The sequence below is a fragment of the Loxodonta africana genome, chromosome 10 (assembly GCF_030014295.1).
Source record: "Loxodonta africana isolate mLoxAfr1 chromosome 10, mLoxAfr1.hap2, whole genome shotgun sequence".
Classification (NCBI taxonomy): domain Eukaryota; kingdom Metazoa; phylum Chordata; class Mammalia; order Proboscidea; family Elephantidae; genus Loxodonta; species Loxodonta africana.
Genome location: NC_087351.1, coordinates 28,658,344 through 28,680,393, shown reverse-complemented (window position 1 = coordinate 28,680,393; position 22,050 = coordinate 28,658,344). Strand labels below are relative to the sequence as shown.

Below are 22,050 nucleotides of genomic sequence, written 5' to 3'. Positions count from 1 at the left end.
CCACATTTCTTTCCACAGTTGTATTCCCACTAATATACCACTCATGATTCTCAGACATACCTACCTCCAGTCTCTGACCATCATCATACTGTTTTGAAAATTATTACCATTACTTTCTCCTTCAAAACCTGCTGACAGCTAACTATGAAATTTATAAAGTATTTCACAAACTGAGTAAATATTCTAATAGTTTAATTTGTATTCCTTTCACAAATATTTGCATTTTACTTGTAAGGCAAATCACTAAGTCATAGGAATTAATCTTGAATTCAACCCTTTGTAGTATTTGGAAAGGCCACTGGGGGAAATAATTGACCACTGTGAGAAGGATAGGGATGCAATAGGGAACTCTCTGGTGGTGGGTATCACCAAAAACATTCTATGCAGAAAATCTCACTTTGAGTTTGATGACTGTATTTTTTCCTAGTTCTTCTCTCGTCTGGGAATGTTAGAGTCCCTCCAGAAATCAAGATGAATGGCCTGGAGCAATCAGTCAGTCGTGACTGAATTCATACTACAGGGTCTGTCCAGCTCTTGGGAACTCCAAATCTTCTATTTCCTGTTTTTCTCCATGGTCTATGTAGCCACTGTGCTGGGGAATCTCCTTATTGTGTTCACCATAGTGTCAGAGCCACGCCTGCACTCCCCCATGTACTTTCTGCTGGGCAACCTGTCCTTCATTGACATGTCTCTGGCCTCCTTTGCCACCCCCAAAATGATTGCAGACTCCCTCAGTGAGTACAAAGCCATTTCTTTTGAAGGCTGCATCACTCAGATATTCTTCCTGCATCTCTTAGGGGGTGTTGAGATCGTCTTGCTAATCTCCATGTCCTTCGATAGGTATGTTGCTATATGTAAGCCTCTGCGTTACTTAACCATCATGAGTTGGAGAAAGTGTTGGCCTTGTGGCATTCTCCTGGATTGTCGGCATCTTCCATGCCATGAGTCAGTTAGCATTTACTGTGAATCTACCCTTCTGTGGATCCAATGTAGTGGACAGCTTCTTTTGTGACCTCCCCTTGGTGATTAAACTTGCCTGTGTTGACACCTACATTTTGGGGGTGTTCATGATCTCCACCAGTGGGATGATGAACCTGGTGTGCTTCATCCTTTTGGTGATCTCCTACACCATCATCCTGGTCACTGTGAGACAGCGCTCCTCTGGAGGGTCTTCCAAAGCCCTCTCCACCTGCAGTGCACACTTCACCGTTGTGACCCTTTTCTTTGGTCCGTGCATTTTCATCTATGTGTGGCCTTTCACAAATTTCCCAATAGACAAAGTGCTCTCAGTATTTTATACCATTTTCACTCCCCTCTTGAATCCAGTCATCTATACCCTTAGAAATAAAGATGTCAAGGATTCCATGAGGAAGCTGAGTAGTCGTATCTTTAAGTCTAGCAAGACTGATCATACCCCTTGATTTCCCTCACACAAAGATGAAATTCTTGTTCAGCATTTCTCCAGCTCATTCAGTTGGTCAGCATAATTTCCTATTTTAATAAATTAATATTAGTCATGGCAGAACTGTTCCTGTAATCAACCTCAGAAGTTACTAAGCTCTGTTCATAGTTAATCAGTCCTTGCTTAACCTAACCCTTACCACCGGACGTTATCAAACTCATTCTCAACATTTTAGTCCACATTTTAAATTCTTCAACGTTTGTCAGATATAAACATTTATTTGCATCATCTTCCCTTTGAAACATTCATGTGTTTTTGTATGTTTTAATCGGGCATATATATATATATATAAATATTAGCCTTTCAAACATGCTTCTCATGTGCAATTTAGTGACATTAATTATGTTTATCATGTTGTTCAACCATCACAATTATCCATCTCTGCATTTTTTCATCATTCTTAACAGAAGCTCAGTGTCCCCTAAGCAATGAGTCCCTCTTTCCTTCTCCCCGTCACCTGCCCCTGGTAGCCAGTAATAACTTTTGGTCTCTATATATGAAATACATAGAATAAGCAAGTGTACAAAGGCATTCATGTGTTTTAAGAAAAAGTAGATTCCCTCCCATCTTTTGCAATGCTAACTAAGGAGGAAAGTATACAACCACTGGCACCTAGCGAATAGCCTGTACACTGTGGAACCAATAGATTTATAACTGACAACGGTGTGGATGAATGGATTTCTCTCATTCAAAAGTCAGAAGAAAATGAAGGGCTCTTGGTAAGTAAAAATATTTGCTATTTAGTTTTTTCGTCATGTGTCTTTAGTAAGAATAAAAATGTATCTTGTTTATCTTCAGTCTCTGAGTTTCCCAGAGTATATTAAAGAGTTTTAAAACAATATAGTAAATTCTAGGAAAATTCTAAGCATCTTAAAAATACATCAAAGATAAAAATACATCAAAGGAACCTAGAGTCTTGTACAAAAAATTTCACCCACACCCCCATTCTACAGAAGAGGAAACCAAGTCCCAGGAGCATAGCAGCTTTTTCAGGGTCATGTTAGAGGCAGAATCTGTACCATTCCTCCATAAATATGGATATTTATTTATTTTCTAAGCAGTACAAGTTATTTTGGTGCCGTGATGTTTAGTGAATCTTGTAATCTAAAGCAACATTGTAAATGATAAGGTTCTAAATGATTCGAGCCATTTCCTCAGGCTAAACAGTATTTTGCTTAAGGAGCCCATGAAACGGTGGCCCTTCAATGTGCATATTTGATATAATTAATTACTATAATTTTTAGAAAATAGAAATCATTCAGTAAAATCTTCTTTATTTTACGGATGATGAAATTGAGGACCAGAGAATAAAGTAACTTTCCCAAGTTCATGAAGGTATTCAATCACAGTCTAGCCTAGAAAGTGTCCTTTTTTCCTTGCTCCCTTCACCCTTCTTTCTCCTCTCCCACTAGCCCCCAGGTTATCTTCAAGGCATTTTTGTCATTGTCATTCTGAGAGCTACACACAGGAGAAAAGCTGAATGCATAAAATGAATTACAAGGATTTGTAACCACTAATAATTAGCCAGTTGCCCGCTTTGGCAAAGGTTGCATATGTGTGTAATATTAACATTTCCCTAGCCTGAATAAAGATAAATAGATAAGTGATTGACAAATAGATTGAAAGGAGTTAAATAGAAAGATACATCAATCAGTAATTGGATGGATAGGGAGACAGACGTACAAGTGGGTGGATGGGTAAATCAACATATGGCAATACAGATAGATAGATAGTCAAAATATTTACCGTTCATAACTAAATGAGTATATAGTTTAGTATATTGAGTCAATCATCTGTATATCTGTATATATAACCTGTACCAACTGTAAAACACAACTATGTTACTTGCTTAAAATTATTTGAAAAGTTATTGGATTTGATAGACTTGAAAATATATAGTCTTAAACACATTTGTCATGATGAAGTACAGCCAGTTCAACTTACAAATGTGTTCAATGTTTGCTGGGAAGATCTAGTAATGAATTAATGTTAATGAAAAAATAATAAAAAGTTCTTTGGTTATTAAATGATTCTCTGGATATTATAAAACTGTCCTCCCACCTTTTCAACCTGTCAGTAAGACCGAGTCTCTCAGTTGGGTTGTAAATATTTCGTTCTGATTAATAGCATATAGTTAGCTGATCAGGGTAAGGAATAAAAAAAAAAAAAGGAATACAATACACATATTTTTTCTATTTCAGGTTATTAATTGTATGGTGCATTTTAGCCTCCTCGTATACACCCTGTTAGAACTGTAGCTAAACAAATGTCCTGGATTCCATTTAGATTTGCATATGCTCTAACATAAGGCCGTGCCAGTTCTAAACTTCAGGAAGGCAGCATAGAAAATGAACCCCAAAGAAAAAGTCTAGCTATTTGGGATAAGCACCAAACAAAGAAAATTTGAGAAAAGGACTACCCCAAGTCCTATTCTAAACCCTCACTAATGGAGCCCTCTCCCTCCCTGCCTCATATTCTTCACTGACAATCTCTTAATCTGAGCCCACTCTTTAGCGCTTTATTCTAATAGCCATAAAGAAGTAGCCCAACACTGCGTGCCAACAGTTCAGTGTGTCGATCATTATAGCAAATGATTTCAGGGAATATTTAGCCTAATTCCACGATGCTATGTCGACAGCTCCAAGAATCATCAGTTTAATTTAAACTGCAGTGTGACTTTAAAAAGTCACTTAATTTTCTTTCACATCTTTCTTCTTTAATTAATTAGATTTCCTCTTCTTCATTTACCTGCACTGAGTTTAAACTATTCCACAAGTTGATTTCTAATAAATGCAACTAGAAGTAAAAGTGGATTTAGAAAGATGTCAAAATACTAAGATTCAAAACAATTCCGTGTACCCATGCCCACCCTGTCCCCCCACAAAAAATTATGATTTGTCTCAGACTGGGTGAGCTTCAAGCACTGAGCCATAAGCAACAAGCCAGACTCCTGGTATCAGTGATCCTTTAGTTATATTTCTCCCCCGAAAGCAAATTCCTGGTCTTTCTCAAAGAACTATTTTCCTCACCATGCTACAAAAACTAACTCCAAGTGGATCAAAGACCTAAACATAAAGACTAAAATGATAAACATCATGGAAGAAAAAATAGGGACAACTTCAGGAGCCCTAATACAAGGCATAAACAGAATACAAAATATTACTAAAAATGATGAAGAGAACCCAGATAACTGGGAGCTCCTAAAAATCAAACACCTATGCTCATCTAAAGACTTCACCAAAAGAGTAAAAAGACCACCTACAGATTGGGAAAGAATTTTCAGCTATGACATCTCCGACCAGCGCCTGATCTCTAAGATCTATATGATTCTGTTAAAACTCAACCACAAAAAGACAAACAACCCAATCAAAAAGTGGGCAAAGGATATGAACACACACTTCACTAAAGAAGATAGGCAGCTAACAGATACATGAGAAAATGCTCTCGATCATTAGCCATTAGAGAAATGCAAATTAAAACTACGATGAGATTCCATCTCACTCCAACAAGGCTGGCATTAATCCAAAAAACACAAAAGAATAAATGTTGGAGAGGCTGCGGAGAGATTGAAACTCTTATACACTGCTGGTGGGAATGTCAAATGGTACAACCACTTTGGAAATCTATCTGGCATTTTCTTAAAAATTTAGAAATAGAACTACCATACAACCTAGAAATCCCACTCCTCAGAATATACCCTAGAGAAATAAGAGCCTTTACACGAACAAATATATGCACACCCATGTTTATTGCAGCACAGTTTACAATAGTAAAAAGCTGAAAGCAACCAAGGTGTCCATCAACGGAGGAATGGTTAAATAAATTATGGTATATTCACACAATGGAATACTACACATCGATAAAGAACAGTGACGAATCTGTGAAACATTTCGTAACATGGAGGAACCTGGAAGGCATTATGCTGAGTGAAATTAGTCAGATGCAAAAGGACAAATATTGTATAAGACCACTATTATAAGATCTTGAGAAATAGTATAAACTGAGAAGAACACATTCTTTTGTGGTTACGAGAGGGAGGAGGGAGGGAGGGTGGGAGAGGGTTATTTACTGATTAGTTAGTAGATAAGAACTACTTTAGGTGAAGGGAAGGACAATACTTAATGCAGGGAAGGTCAGCTGAACTGGACTGGACCAAAAGCAAAGAAGTTTCTGGGATAAACTGAATGCTTCGAAGGTCAGTGGAGCAAAGGCAGGGGTTTGGGGACTATGGCTTAAGGGGACTTCTAAGTCAGTTGGTAAATAAATTCTATTAAGAATATATTCTGCATCCCACTTTGAAGTGTGGCGTCTGGGGTCTTAAATGCTATCAAGCGGCCATCTAAGATGCATCAATTGGTCTCAACCCACCTGGATCAAAGGAGAATGAAGAACACCAAGGTCACACGATAACTAGGAGCCCAAGAGATAGAAAGGGCCACATGAACTAGAGACTTACATCATCATGAGACCAGAAGAACTAGATGGTACCCGGCCACAACTGAGGACTGCCCCGACAGGGAGCACAACAGAGAACCTGAGGGAGCTGGAGAACAGTGGGATGCAAACCCTAAATTCTCATAAAAAGACCAGACTTAATGGTCTGACTGAGACTAGAAGAATCCCTGTGGTCATGGTCCCCAAACCTTCTGTTGGCCCAGGACAAGAACCATTCCTGAAGACAACTCATCAGACATGGAAGAGACTGGATATTGGGTTGGAGAGAGATGCTGATGAAGAGTGAGCTACTTGTATCAGGTGGACACTTGAGACTGTGTTGGCGTCTCCTGTCTGGAGGGGAGATGGGAGGGTAGAGAGGGTTAGAAACTGGCAAAAAGGTCACGAAAGGAGAGCCTGGAGGAAGGGAGCAGACTGACTCACCAGGGGGAGAGTAAATGGGAGTATGTAGTAAGGTGTATATAAGCTTATATGTGACAGACTGACTTGATTTGTAAACTTTCACTTAAAGCACTATAAAAATTATTAAAAGAAAAAAACTATTTCAAATGTATTGGTTAAAAAAAAAAAACCTTAAAATCTAAGAGAACATAAGCATGTATAAAATTCTACGTGTGTATATGTAGGTTTTTTGTTGTTTATGTGTAGTTTTTTATTATTAAAGAGATATTTGGACTCATTTCCTGAATGAATAAAAGTGGAAGGAAAATAGCCCAAAGTGAACTGAAAGTTTTTAATTATAAAAATCAACCACTTTATAATAGCATAAAAGCGTGAAAAAATTTTTTCCAAATGATGCACAGTGGACTAAAACCATCACAACCACTGCCAGGAAAATACCTACAGATCGTACTCTTATTATTAAAAAAAAAAATTAGATTGGTGTTAATAATTATCCAGGCGCCAAATGGCAGTTTGGAGAATTGCCGAGGGAAGACGTTCAGACCAATTCTTCAATTTGGAGCTTTCTGGGACTAAGATATGTGTGAAATTGAATTAAAATATGGATAAAGCAACTTATTTTCTCTTCTGTTACAGATAAGTTTATGTGGTGTTCTGGTTGACCCTCAAAGCTGGCGGATGGGACACAAGGAAGTGACATTTACCCAGGCTGTGGGCACCAGGTCCCCAGTCAGTTGATTAGGATTCAAGGGGAGTGAAGATACCATTCCTGCTCTCAAGAAGCTGTGGAGACCTAGGCCAGGATCACACAGCTAGTGAGTAAGACAACAGGACCTGCGCCAGCCCCATCCTCCTTCAGTCGTGGCGACCTCCATCCAGCTCATGCAGGCTGTGGCTTTTAGGAGGCTAGAGTCCGAATTCTGCACACTGGCTCCAAGGGAAGGCTTTCTTTCTCTGTCAACTCTGGAGGGAGGTCCTTGTCATTAATCTTCCCCTGGTCTAGGAGCTTCTCAGCACAGGGGCCCTGGATCCAAAGATGTTTTCCAGAGGAACCGGCCTTGGAGCATGCGTAGACATCCACAAGGTGATCGATGGATAAATTCTGCCTGATGCAAGTACCTGAGACAGGAATCGAACTGACACCACAGGAGGAACTGTGCAGGCATGATGCTCCATAATAAGTCCTGCCATCCAGTCTCAGTAGCCTTTGCTATGGGTTCCATCTTGGAGTCCAGATGCACATGCAACCTAATTTAGTATGTACCACCATTCTGAGAAGTACCCGCCCCTTGAAAGAAACCCACTAAATATTCATTACCCTATTATCCTTGCCAAACCCATATAAGCCCCAGAAAAACCTTCCTTGGGGGGGAACAGAGGCTAACATTACTTGGTCCCTTTCTGTCCCCCGCTCACTAGCCTTCACTTTCTTTCTGCCGCTAATAAACCTTTGTTCGTATGGAAAAAAAAAACTGTTTTCCTTGCCCCTCTCCTAAGAAAATGATTAGTAAAGTGGCCTTCTATCTGATGATATAATTGGAAATTCGTGAAGCTTCATTATTGGAAGCGGACAAAGAAAGAATTTGTTTGACATGCCATTTTTTCTGATCAGTTGTCACTTTGCCCTTCTCTACTTCCAGAACACCTATTTAAAAATGATGTTACATTTTTTGTATCAAAAAATCCTGATGGTTTTACAAATATGATACATATGGTTTTATTATATTACCCTTCAAGGTTTAGTCAAGTCCTACCACTTCAAAAGAGGCTTTTTTAATTCTTGTATTCATCTTTCTTTAATTTTTTTCAGACCTAATGTTTCCTGCATCATTAATTTTTTTTGTATTGCTATTCTCTATATGGGCGCTTTGGTGGCATAGCGGTTAAGATCTCAGTTGCTAAGCAAAAGGTCGGCAGTTAGAATCCACCAGTGGCTCCTTGGAAACTCTATGGGGCAGTTCTACTGTGTCCTATAGTGTCACTTGAATCGACTTGACGACAATTTCCTATATGAGAGTCATTTTAAAGGAAAGACTTTGTCCTTGTCTGTTTTTGTTGTTATTGTTATTTTTCATTTGTTTGCGAGTTTGCTTGTTTTTGTTTTTTAGTATCTACTGTAGCACTTGACTCAGGGCACAGTTGGAAGTGGCAACTTGGTATACTTTTTAAACTAAATATTATTTTAAAATAAATATCCTTTCTGTATTCTCCTTTTTGATATTTCACAATTCTTTAAATATAAACTACCACGAAAATCATAGAAACATTGAGACAAAAAATTTCAGAGATAATAAAATGACCCTGTCGTATTGCACCATTAGCTATCTATGGAACCTTGTATGAATCTCTGATCTGATTAGAGATTCTCTTGGAGCATTTTCAAGCTCTAATATCCTAGTGTTCAGAATTTCTGATTCCCAGTCCATGTTTCCGGTGGTAGTTTAAGTATAAAACTTCCAAAAATCAGATTCCTGGGAGGAGAATTGAAAAGATCAAGGATAATTCATTGGGAGTAGGTAAAGCACCCAAATATGAAAAAGCTGGCGAGGAAGTAAGGGAGAAGGAAGTTGCTGTGATCACTGATACCTAAAAGACCGTAAGAAAAGATGGAACCAAGCTTTGAATCACGGGTCCTCAGAAACCCACACACGATTCTTTTACCAGAAAAGCTTTTACAGAAAAGGAGGGATGCAGAGAGTTTTTCTCCAGCTTTCATTATGTTTTCTGTTCTAATAACACTCCATGACTCCTTGTGTTCTAGCACAGAAAAGGGCAAAAAAGTCAAGAGAGGTATTATATATCCTGTATTGCAGCAGTGAGAAGTGTGGGAAACCAAGGAGACTCCATAGTTCTGTGAGTTCAGAGACTATAGGAAAGAGAACCTTGGTTTTATACCCTCAAATGATCCAGGAGATGGAGAAGGACAATCAAGTGACTATTTAGTGGCCCTGAGCTTTGAGAGGAAATGAAGCCTGTGAGGAGGTGGGACAACAAAATCCTCCATGTACTAACTATCCTAAGTTTTAACATTTAATATTCAAAATGCATTGCACTGCATCATAAATTCTTATTATGGATTAATTAATATGACAACCCTAGAGTACATGTAATTATATTGTTGTTGCTAGGTGCTGTCGAGTTGATTTTTGATTCAATGACCCCATGTGACAGAGTAGAACTGCCCCATAGGGTTTCCTTGCCAGGTCTTTCTTTCTCCCATGGAGGTACCAGGTGGGTTCAAACCACCAACCTTTTGTTTAAAAGCCCAGCACTTAATCATTGCACCACCATTATAGAGTTGCAGAAATTGAGGCATAAAAAGATTAAGTAATTTGACTAAGATTAAACAAACAAAAAAACCTGTTGCTGTCTATTCGATTCTGACTCACAGTGACACTGTAGGACAGGTAGAACTGCCCCATAGGATTTTCCAAAGAGCAACTGGTAGCTTAGAACTGGCAATCTTTTGGTTAGAAGCTGAGCTTTTAAGCTGTACACCACCAGATTACACCACTAATAAACTGCGGAGCCAGGAGTCAATCTAGTAATTTCCTTCCTTCCTCCCTCCCTCTCTTTTTTCCACATTTTGTTTGTAATATCCTTAAATAGGTAATATATTCCCATATTTCAAAAATCAGAATAGTATTTTAAAAATGTACAATGAAGAATATTGACCCCATCTCTGCTCCCATTGTCCTGTTTCTATAGCATGTATACCCACACTCACACTTGCACACACACCACAAACTTCTTTATTAAAATTTTTTACTATTTCTATGACTTCTTTAACCAAATACAAGTAGATTCAAACACATAGTGACACAATTGCTTCTTTTATTATTTGAATAGAGTATACTTTCCACATTTCTGAACATTTTTTCTTTTCCTTACTTAACAAAGTTTCTAGGAGGTCTTTCTCTATCAGTACAGACAGCTTCCTCAATTCTTCTTCAGCTGCATATTTCTCCACTGTATGACTTTATCATAATTTTGTTGTAGAGCAGAGTCTCAAGACTCTATTAAAATAAAATAAAAGGTTTATTGGGGAATAGATACAGTTTGAACCAGGAGACAGAGTTCACAAAGTGAAACTAAGTCCTTCCTCTTTCTGGAAACAAGGTTCAGTTTTTAGACATAAAGACATGACTAACCCTATGAAGGACCCCTAGTGGCATAGTGATTAAGAGCTTGGCTGCTGACCAAACAGTTGGCTGTTCAAATTCACCAGGTGCTCCTTGGAAACCCTATGGGGCAATTCTACTCTGTCCTGTAGGGTCACTATGAGTAGGAACCAACTTGATGGCATCTAACAATAACAACAAGAATCCTACGAATATTTAAAAAACAGCTCTTCTTATGAGTTTATCTCATCCCAGACCATCTGTGCAAAACCTTTTTTTTTTAATGAGGACGTTGCATTTTTGTCACATGCTTCCTAGAGCAGCCTGAGTACATGCGTTTCTTTTTGTCTCTCTGCCCTGCTTACTCAGAGTGATCTGGTTGTCTGAGAGCAGCTGCAGCTGTGCCTCGCTCCTGCCTGTCCTCTATGAGTCAGTGTAGACTAACCTCATTGCTGTAAGCTGGGCTCAAATGCCTCTTATTTTGCAGGTCTGCTAGCATAACACAAAATGGAGTTTGGTCTGTACCCTAGGTAGAAGCTTCTCCTATGTGAAGCACCTAGATTTTGGGTGCTCTTTCATGATTTATTTGACTCATCTCTTATTGATGACTAATAAAATTATCTCCAGTTTATTCTATAAAGCAAGGCTGTAATAAAAACGTTATTAAACATATATTATTTATCAATTGTACTGAAATATGGAATGACTAACATGTTGAACTGAACATGTAGAAAATTGAATCACTCTATGTTTTGCTGTATATATTCTTGACAACAAAATAAATAATTTTTTTTAAAAAAATGGTCAGACTGACATATATCAACATGGAAATTTCAACTAGGCTCAGACAGTGACAGCTCAGAGGGCACAGCTTGGGGCTTAATCAATTCCCCTGGAATGGACTCTACCACCAGAAATGCTCAGGTAAATATTGCCTACATATCTTCCAGCTTCAGGGATTTCTTTACCCAGATGAACTTCTTAACTGGGTGCTATACTTTCATACTTCTAATTTTAGCAATTTCCTGAATTCTATTTTCCATCATACCCCCAAATAAACAATGCCCTTATATTTTCATAATTCTGGACAAAGCCTTTCTGTCCACAGCTGAAACTTGTTTATTAATGTATTATGTATAATGTGAATAAATAGCAATTATCATTACTCATTTCCCAATTACTGTCTTTATATAAATCTTGTTTCATAAGAATTTTAAGCATTCTATTAAAGTCTTTTGAATGGGTAAAAGATCGACCAAAAAAAAAAAAAAAACCTCATACATCATCTTCTTTTAACCATGTATACTTTATTTGAAAATTGTCTTTGTGATAAAACAAGACAGTGATGTATTGAACATTGTGTACTTATTGTTTTTCTCCTTTCATGCAACGTTTGAACATATTTAAAATTACAATGAATAAGAAACCCCCGACATATAATACTTCTTTAGAAAAACACAAGCATGCAGTAGACAACATTAAATACAGAAATGCACTCAAGACAGACCCAATATCTCAATTAGTTTCAATTGCAATTTTAAGTAGTTAATATTAATGAAATTGACATATCCCATTACAGAATTAAAACCATGCCCTTTAAGTTCAGGTAAGCACTTCTGTTTCCAATCCAGTACCCTGCACTTTTATATGTATGAACACAACAGCAACAAAGCAATATTATTAGTTTCCATTCATTTAACCTTTAATGAATGCCAAGCACTGCAAAATACATAAATGTGCTTTTGTTAATTTTCATAACATTCCTAGCAGTTAAAGACCATTATCACATAGATGAAAAAATAGAGACTTAGAAGAATTTAAAATCTTGCACAAGATTTGCACAACAAAAAGTGGTGCAAATAGAATTCAGACCTATAGTAGATTGGTCTTGCCTAATTGCAAGATATATATCCCTCAAAGACAGATAAATAGGCCTTGTATTTTAGTGGGTTTTTGTATTTTAAAGCAAAGATCAGAATTTTAGCTGAAGAATGGGAATGAGGCAAAAATACATTTCCACCTTAACTTTTTTCTTTGTCTGACAGACTTTGAGGCAAGAAAGAAGAGTTGGTGATTTGGTTAAAAATAAACTAGTATTTTAAATTAAAATTGACATTTTATAACTCATTCTAATATCATATTTCTTCATAAACTTTTGTACATTATTTAACTTCGGATTTTAAATATTTGGCTTGGAAGTTGTTTGTGTTTAAATGTATCCAAGATAAATGTAAGACACTCTTAATGCCATTTCTTTCTTTGCAAGGAAGGGACTTGGTTTTTCTTGTGGCATTCACCGACTGTCTAAATCCATGATAAAAGATTGCTTCCAGAATTCTTTTTGTATGATTCAATTAATTCAAGGAGACACTGTCTATCAGTATATTGTTATCAATATGGATCTCAAAGTGTAAGAGGGAGAGCTTGCATCCGGAGGAGAAAGAGACAGGGGGTGGTGGCATTTCTCAATAGGAGGGTCCCCGCAGGAGTCCCTGACTTGGCAGTTAAAAGTTAATACAAAGTCAACAAGAGAGAAGAGAAAGAGGAAATGGTCTTTACAGGGGTCCCTGACTTGACAGTTAAATGTTAAGAGGGGGAGGTAAGAGAAAAGGGTATAAAGCCCTAAGAAAAGGACTGCATCGGGGCACTCAGACTCTCTCTCTGAGTAGCCCACTTGACGCTCTCTGGTCAAGTGTACTTTCGTTACTAACCCTCTGCTAGCTAATAAACCTCTGCTTGCTTTTTTGCTTGGCACTATTTGTTTCAGTGTTCGAATTCTTTCCTACACAGAAGAAAAGAACCAAGAGCATTCTCTCTGGTAACAAAAGCATCAGGGAATCTGTCTAGTTTTGTCACCTACCATGTTAACAATGGAAAACTGTTATTCTATTTGTTTTGCAGCCATATATCACAGCAAGTACACTCTGAGAGACATCCTAAAACTAGAGTATCACATTTTACATACTGGCAGTTTGCCCTGAATGCATTGATTCTTTAAAGTTATATTACTTAAAAATAAGATACATTTTGGGTAGAAGCCCATAGGGTAAGAAGGGAAATGGAAGTGACATTTTTAAAAACCATTCTTTCCACTTTGTATAAAACAATCACAACAAATATTTTTGTTTTGTTTTCCTCATATCAGAGATAAGAAAGGCATAGAGACGTGAAGTGAATCTTTCAGGATAAAACAACTAGGAAATGACAGTGCCCAGATTTGATTCCCAGGTCCATATGTGTCTAGATCAATGTTCTCGTTTACTGCTTACAGTGGGTGATTCAGCCTTGGACTAGCTTTATGAATTCTGTAGACGTTATGTTCTTCAGCTACTAGGTTTGTTCTAAAATCTCATGACTTAAAACATAGCCTATTGAACTTTTATGTTTTCATGATGGAAATGGTCTTTGGCAGAATGCACATCAGAAAAAACTATGAAACTCCTATAGAAATGATTGAGGTGTATGTCATAACTACTCTGCATGTGTTTTGAAAACCACAGATGATCCTGGCATTACTCATTATGAAAAACTACATGACGCCCCCTCCAGGTGTTTGGGAGACATTGATTATATAAAGAATGGATGAGTACTCAAAAATTCAAGTTTACCTTAAGTACCTAGATTTTAAGAACATGATCCTCTACCACGACCTGCATTATACACAAAAATATATTTAGTCTAATCAATAAAAAAACAAGTTAGTGAGAATTGTGCTATATATTTCTGAAATTCTTTTCATTTTTTTTTCCTACAGACCACATTACTTTGCAAATGAGACATATAACTTATCAATAAAAAAACAAGTTAGTGAGAATTGTGCTATATATTTCTGAAATTCTTTTCATTTTTTTTTTTTTTTTCCTACAGACCACATTACTTTGCAAATGAGACATATAACTTATACTAAGGCTAATAATATTTTGGGATATTTTATTTTGGAAATAAAAAACTTATCATTAGTTTAATAGTCAATGATTTTCCCAGTCTTATTATTAAATGAATTCATCACGTCTATGATTTTCAGCCAAGTTGTGAAAGCAATTGGATTTGAGCAATTTACTTTCTGTGGTTTAAACTTCATAAATTGCCACTTGATTAATTATTTGCTATATGATTTATCAAGTGTGATAGTGATCTGCATACCTATTAAGAAACTGTTATTTTTAGTTTAACACTGTTAAATTTTAGATCTTCCAAACTGTTCTCTTGTATTCAAAGTTGACTCAGAACTCAAACAATTGGACCCACTGAATCAAGATTGTTCCAAATTGTTCAAAAGGATCTCTTCATAATACTAATTTGCCTATGAAAATACTTTCAATGCTATCACAAAAGCTGTTATGACATTCCTAATTGAAAGTCTGCAAGTGAATACCATCAGAGTACCACAAAGCTGTGCCACAGAGTAGGAATATTCTGGGTTAAAAGACAAAAGAACAATATTTTATCTCAGACTTCTCCAAGGAGTCTTAATTTGAAGTATGTTTACAGAAGTCAGGGGTCTATGAATCTGTAAATTTATGTTCATAATTTTGATGATATATAAATTTTTTAATAAAAATAACCTACAGATTTCAATAAATTTTCAAATGGGACCATTATCGCATAAACACTACACTAACTTTTAGGACAGATGTCTCACATCTATCAGCCCTAACTTCTTTTTTTCATGACTTTAGACTAAATGAACCCAAAGACATTCTAAGTTTAATTAAATGTTCCTCTAAGAATGAAACTTGTGATACTAAATCTCAGATAGAAGATTTCTTTTCATTGTACTGAATAACATGGTGTAGTTTTCCCAACATTAAAGTATTGGTTACTTAGTTTCTTCTTCATAACTGTCTTCACTTCCTTGTTTCTCAAAGTATAGATAAGTGGATTCAGAAAGGGGGTGAAAATGGTATAGAAAACAGAGAGAACTTGATCCACCAGGAAATTTGAGAAAGGCCACACATAGATGAAGATGCAAGGCCCAAAGAACAAGAATACAACTATGAAGTGTGCCATGCAGGTGGAAAGAGCCTTGGATGATCCTTTGGAGGAGTGGCTCTTGATAGTGACAAGAACAATGATGTAGGAGGTAAGCAAAAGCAGAAAACTTGTAAGAGCAATCACACCACTAGTTGAAATCATGAAGATCCCAAGAGCATAAATATCTACACAAGCCAGCTGGATGACCAAAGGAAGGTCACAGAAGAAACTGTCTACAACATTAGGGCCACAGAAGGGCAAATAAAGTGTAAAAGCTAACTGGCTCATTGTATGTAGGAATCCCACTGTCCAAGAAGTCACCACAAGCCCAACACACACTCTTTGGCTCATAATCCCTGAATAATGAAGAGGTTTGCATATGGCAATGTATCTGTCAAAGGACATGGAGATAAGCAGCACAATCTCAGTTCCAGTAAAGAGGTGCAAAAAGAAGATCTGTGAAATGCAGCCCTCGAAGAAGATGGTCTTGTGTTGAGTAAAGAAGTCCATGATCATCTTCGGAGTGGCAAAGGAGGACAGGCACATGTCAATGAGAGACAAGTTGCTCAGCAGGAAGTACATGGGGGAGTGGAGGTGTGGAGTGGATATGACCGTGAGCAAAATCAGACTGTTGCCCAACATGGTCATTAAATAGAAAATAGAAAACATCACAAAGAGGAAAATCTGGAGCTCAGAGGAATCAGTAAGTCCAAGTAACACGAATTCAGACACTCTGGAATGGTTGAATCCCTCCATTGATCTGCAGACTCTGCTCTCTAATCTTAAAAGGAACGAAATAACAGAGCTGGAAAAATATAATACTTTTGCAACTAAATGTGAAGAAATAATGATATTACTTAATAACTCATTAGAATATTGTACCTGGAAATTGACTTTTAACTCTCTCAGAAATTTGGAAATTTTTCTTTTTGGATCCACTTAACAACTGCTATCATATATCTCTTCAAATGCACAATCTCTTGGTTTTGACCAGCAGCATCAGTGCATGTTGGGCTATAAGCATTACACACCCACACAGTAATATTCTGCCTCTGAATATTGACTAAACAACAACAACAACAACAACAAACAAAACCTGTTGTCATCGAATTGAAATCAACTCATATCAACCCTATAGGTCAGAGTAGAACTGCTCTATAGGGTTTCCAGGAGCTTCTTGTGGATTCAAACTGCTGACCTTTTAGTTGGCAGTCAAACTCTTAACCACTACACCACCAGGGTTTCCAAATACTGACTAAGCAGTTACATAATCCATATTTATAGAGGAAGATTACATTAAGTTTATGTGCTCTACTTAACAATGCCAGTAAATAAAAATTAAAGAGAGTTGAAAACACAATGGTTTTTGTTACACACCAAAAAAATGCAATTGTATTGAGCCAATTATAATTGAACACTGCATTTAATTAATGCTTTAATACGGTGATTTCAGAAGACCCACTTAGTATCCTATCTTATAAGGGTGATCAATTTTTTAACTCTATAAAACTACTAAGGACCAAAAGGTGTACATGTAAAATGAAAGTTAGCCTCAACTTTTGTTATTCTATGATCTCATAGAAGCATTTTTAAAAAGAGTATCCCTTCTTTAATTCTATTTATGCTGTTCCCCTCCTAAATATATATATATATAAAATATTGTATCTAGTGTAATACCTATATAGACTAGACTATATTTTTCTAGTCTAGGCTAGGAAAAAAAAAAAAAAAACTCTAAGGACTAAAAACTCATTTTTCAAAATCAGATTTTCAATTTATGGCACATCCAAAGTTACACAAACTTTATCTCCTATGAAATGTCAATGTCTTTACCAAAGAGTCAAAAGTGTGGCACAAACCAAATTAAAATTAGCACTGGTAAATGAGAGCTAATCTTGTAACCAGATGAGGTTCACTCTTCCAGCTGTCTAATGAAATTTACGTCTTTGACTACAGAAAGTTCAGCCAGGTTATTTGGAAAATTATCCATGTTATTGGAAATTGAGTAAAAAAAAATCTAATAAGATTTTTTCATGACTTTAGACTAACTGATCCCAAAGACATTCTAAGTTTAATTTTATATTCATTTTCAGTTCAAATATTGAAATATACTTTGTGCTACCAAAATCATTCCATTTTTTTAAGGTTAAATCACTTCATATGTAAAACCATGAGCTCCACTGATATTTTATATCATCCAGGAATTCTCAGCTTTTCACATTTGGACATTTGGTCTATTTTCCTGGCTTTATCGTTTAGTTATTAATAGACACTCTTATTATACCTAATCCTGTGTTACAATTTATCTATCTTTGAAAGCATGATATTTTTATTCTATAGAATAGTTTTCTGAGTATCCTCAAAATATTAAAGTTTAAATGCATCAGCGAACATTATAAATAAAATAATATTAAATATTGGTATATTAACTTTTCAGTTATAGCTAATGTTAATAGGAATAGATAACAATTAAGTCATATTACCATAAATTAAGAGAATAAGGAAATGGAAAGACAGTCAATAAACAAACCGTTTGGTTTTCCTTTCCTCCATTTTGTTTCCATTAATTTATCCCCAAACATCCTGGAAAAAGTACTTAAAAATATGTAGTAATAAAAACAAAAACCTCACTTTATGAGAACCTGAGACTATCAACTACTGGAAATTTCTTTAGATTGCATATCAAAAGACATCAGGTTTAATTATTTCAACAGTACCAATGAATCAATTCAGTCAAAGGATAAGTTTTATGTTTATGTGTTTTTTCATGGAATTAACCGATTGGTTGGTTAAACCTTCAGGTCAGCTGGCTGTTTTCAGTTAAAAGTGGTGGCATGGTTTGTGGAACAGAAAATAATCAATTTTGACTGATTTATATACTTTAAAACAATTTTAACTTTCTTTTGCAATAATTGCCACACTTTTATTTTTAATTTTTTTCACAAATTGCCTTTAAAGTTGAAGAATCATGGAGGTTGTTCTGTTGAAGCAAATTTCACAATCCACTTAGAAGTAGAAAAATAGTGAAGGGGAAAAAAATCTCTGCTTCATCCTTTTAATTGTTGTTCTGCAGAGGGAAATGTACTAAAAATGAATTGTACACTCCAAATTGTGAACTACATAATATTACATCCGTAATACACTCTTTGATTAAAAACTTAGAACCTAAGTATTGTGTTACCCCCAGCAACATTTTTCACTTAAATAACTTCCTGATTTCTCTTGTGGAGAAAAATCTAGCTCCATCCTCATTTCACTTGCACTATTCAAATTGTTTTGCCAACATTCGTAAATATTATTTTAAAAATTTGTCAGAAAACAATATTCCAAAAATCTTAAAACTGAAATATTGGTAAATGGTTAAGGTGTTATTGACCTGCTGTTTGGCCTTGTATGGATCTCAGTAACCTGTCTAAGTTTTGGCCATTTCTTCTGTGAGAATTAAATTAAAAAGTTCTATATAAAGCACCAAGCATATTTCCTGGGTAACATTCAAGAAAATAAGCACCAAGCATATTTTCTTGGGTAACACTTTGGAAACAATCCAAATTTAGAAATGCTGTTTGAAAACATTTAGCTTGTTAATGGGGTGAGAATAATTTGGACACGGAGGGTGAGAAAGGTTTTGCAATCTGAAATATGTAATCAGTGTAACTGAATGGTACATGTAGAAATTGTTGAATTGGTGTATGCTTTGCTATGTATATTCTCAATAACAAAAAATAAATTATAAAATTTTAAAATAATAATAATAACTAGCCTGTTTTAATTTAATCATATCAGTTCCTTGCCACATAAAATGTATTGAAAATTCTCAGCTTCACGCACTTGAATAGTTCTATTTTCCTGACTTATTAATAGGAATTATTGCATTACCAAAATACATAATATACTCATTGTTTGTCAATCAAAAGTTGTGAGTTCTTTTCTTCTTTATCTCCAGAAAGTCAGCTCTCATCCTTATTTAATAGAATCATCCCTTTTTATATCTTCAAGTCATATACATAGGTTTCTTTACTACCCCTTCCTTTTCACTGCACTTTACATAATTATTAAATCAGTGCTATTTTCTTTATCTCTGTTAGACTACCTGAAAAGTATGAACCATAGCTGCTTCTTAAAATCCTTAAAATCATTTTTAGCTCTTAACCTACCAGCTATGTAGCAGGAATCAAAAACACCATGTCCTTCGAGATTCACAAGCCTAAGGAAATCATCATGATCTTTAGTGACCATTATAAACCTGGAATATGCATATATATTTTCTCCTACCTTAATATAAAAGCTACTAGAAGGCAGTGATATTTAGGAGATTGGGGATTAGACATGACAATCTATTTGCAGAGGGAGTTATTAAAACTTTGAGTTGACTTTTCTAGAACTGTGGAACAAGAACTGTGGTGTGCATCTTTGCTATTTAAAGTGAGGTTACATATCAATGATGAAACAGTGTTCACTAGAGAAAAAGGCACAACTGGGACTGGCCTAGGAGGAGGCATTTCAACAGTTATTTAAGGAGAGCATAAGGATCAAAAATTGTTCTTTTGAATATAGGAATATCACCATCATTACACCACAGTGTTCAGAGTCTCGGAGTTGGAAATTATTCTTTTAGGTTAAGGCAATGTGTTTCCAGAAAACCCTTGCTTACTGGAAAGGTCTTGTATTAAAAGAAGGAACATATATTAAAGTTTCTGAAAGGACACGAAAAAATTAACACAGGCTAATAGGTATAATGGCAGTATCCACTGGTAGATGAAACTGGAAAAGGAGGAAGACTGAAAGTCCTAACTAACTAGGGAAAACAGGACGCATCACGCCATCCCTCTGCAGCAAAGATCTGAAAAACTAAGTAAAACAGATACAAGTGTCAATTCTGGAATGCTAAGCATCAAATGAAGGGACAAAAAGTTAAATCAAACATCAAATGGAAGAGGAAACTGAAGGAAAACAGAGAACAAGGAGAGATATGGAGTGGAGATCCCCTGCCAACTAACAAAGCACAGCATTGCCATCTTAGATCAGAGCCAGCAATGACCCCAGACAGGGAGTGTGGGAAGACGACTTCACAGAGCTCCCAACAGGAGACAGAACACCAACTCCATACATCACATCCCCCTACTTCCAGCAGGACCCCGGGTGCTCCCTGCCACCACTTGCCAGCTACATGTTTTTTTTTTCTTTCTCTCTTTCCTTTTCTTTCGCCCCACGCCTAGCCATATATGCCACCCCCCATTCCCACTGGCTCTTGCCATGCAATTGTGGATAGGGTGTCCCCAGCACTCGGGACCACCACTGCTCTAAGCCCATACTGCCCTTATCTTACTACCACTAGACCAACTGCTGAATGGTGGGAAGCAAGCCCATACCACTCCCCAACCAACACCCATGCCTATCTGTTGAGGAGCTGTGAACGCTCCCAGGTCACTGGATCAACATCAGGAGGCGGACAGAGCCCACCCAGGCTGCCTTCAGCGACCTCACCAAACCAGTGTACAATGAATTGGGCTTGTCCTCCCTGCTGCTTCCCAGCCCACCCAGACAAGGTGGTAGGAGCTATCATGCCCACAGATGAGCAAGCAGCAAAGCACTCCTAGCCTGCTCACCCTGATACATCAAAACAAAATGAAGAAGCAGAAAAAAACAAACATAGAATCAATAAATAAAGAAAAAATGCCTTAATGACTTGAAGACAGCAGACTTTATCAAAACATATAAAACACAGAACAACACAGCTCCAGCAAGTGACCAAAGTAAAGAAACAGATGACTTCTGATAGAAGAGAATGTGGTGGAACTACCTGGTATGGAATTCAAAAGACTAATATTAGGGTCCTCCAAGAAATATTAAAGGGAGTGCTTCAGTAAGAGAACCAGCAACATAGGTCAACGACCAGAGTCTGGACCACAGGAAAGGACCAGCCAGATACCAACCTAAGTAAAGAGCTCTCAATAATAAAACAAAGGTAAAGGGCTTAAAATAGGGAACCAGAGACGTCAATCTGTAAATGATGACAACCTCAAATCAATAAAAGTGGGAAAGAATGGAATAGGTATAGAATTTTCCAGTGGAAAGGAAGTCAAGGAGATATCAAGTAATAAAAAACTGGCTCAAACTTAGGAAGAAAAGGGTAAAGTTCAAGATAACCACAAAGAAAGTTAACAAACCTACTCAGCCAAATTAAAAAAAAAAAAAAACAGGAAAAACATAAAGTCACTGTAAACACAAAATCTATAATAATGAAAGAAAAGAAAATCCACAAACAAAAGGATCTCAGCACAGGAAAGTAAGAGAAATAAAGAGAACTTCAGCACCACAAAAAATAGCACAATATGATACTAATAAACTCATACCTAACAATAATCTCATCACATGTAAATGGCTTAAACGCACCTGAAAAGAGAAAGAGTGGCAGAATGCATAAAAAAGCATTACCCATTAATATACTGTCTACAAGAGATACCTTAGACACAAAGACATAAATATTTTAAAAATCAAAGGATGGAAAAAATGTATCAAGCAAACAACAAATAAAAAAGGGCAGGAGTGGCAATACTAGTCTCAACGAAATAGACTTTAAGATAAAATCAACCATAAAAGACAAGGAAGGACTTTATACAATGATTAAAGGGACAA

The 22,050-nt window shown here is 36.5% G+C and overlaps 1 protein-coding gene and 1 pseudogene across 1 annotated transcript; one reads left to right on the top strand and one right to left on the bottom strand.

Annotated features, from left to right (window-relative positions):
• Positions 1 to 202: 202 nt before the first annotated feature.
• On the top strand, positions 203 to 1,892 carry LOC100664985 (olfactory receptor 4K3-like; annotated as a pseudogene).
• Positions 1,893 to 15,210: 13,318 nt separating this feature from the next.
• On the bottom strand, positions 15,211 to 16,861 carry LOC135232475 (olfactory receptor 4K2-like). Its single transcript, XM_064291836.1, has one exon. It carries the CDS (start codon positions 16,168 to 16,170, stop codon positions 15,211 to 15,213), a length of 960 nt encoding a protein of 319 aa, XP_064147906.1. The 5' UTR covers positions 16,171 to 16,861.
• Between the last annotated feature and the right edge of the window lie 5,189 nt (positions 16,862 to 22,050).

What these genes read in the sequence shown, in the direction of transcription:
- LOC135232475 (XM_064291836.1), bottom strand. Translation starts at nt 16,170, where the DNA reads ATGGAGGGATTCAACCATTCCAGAGTGTCTGAATTCGTGTTACTTGGA.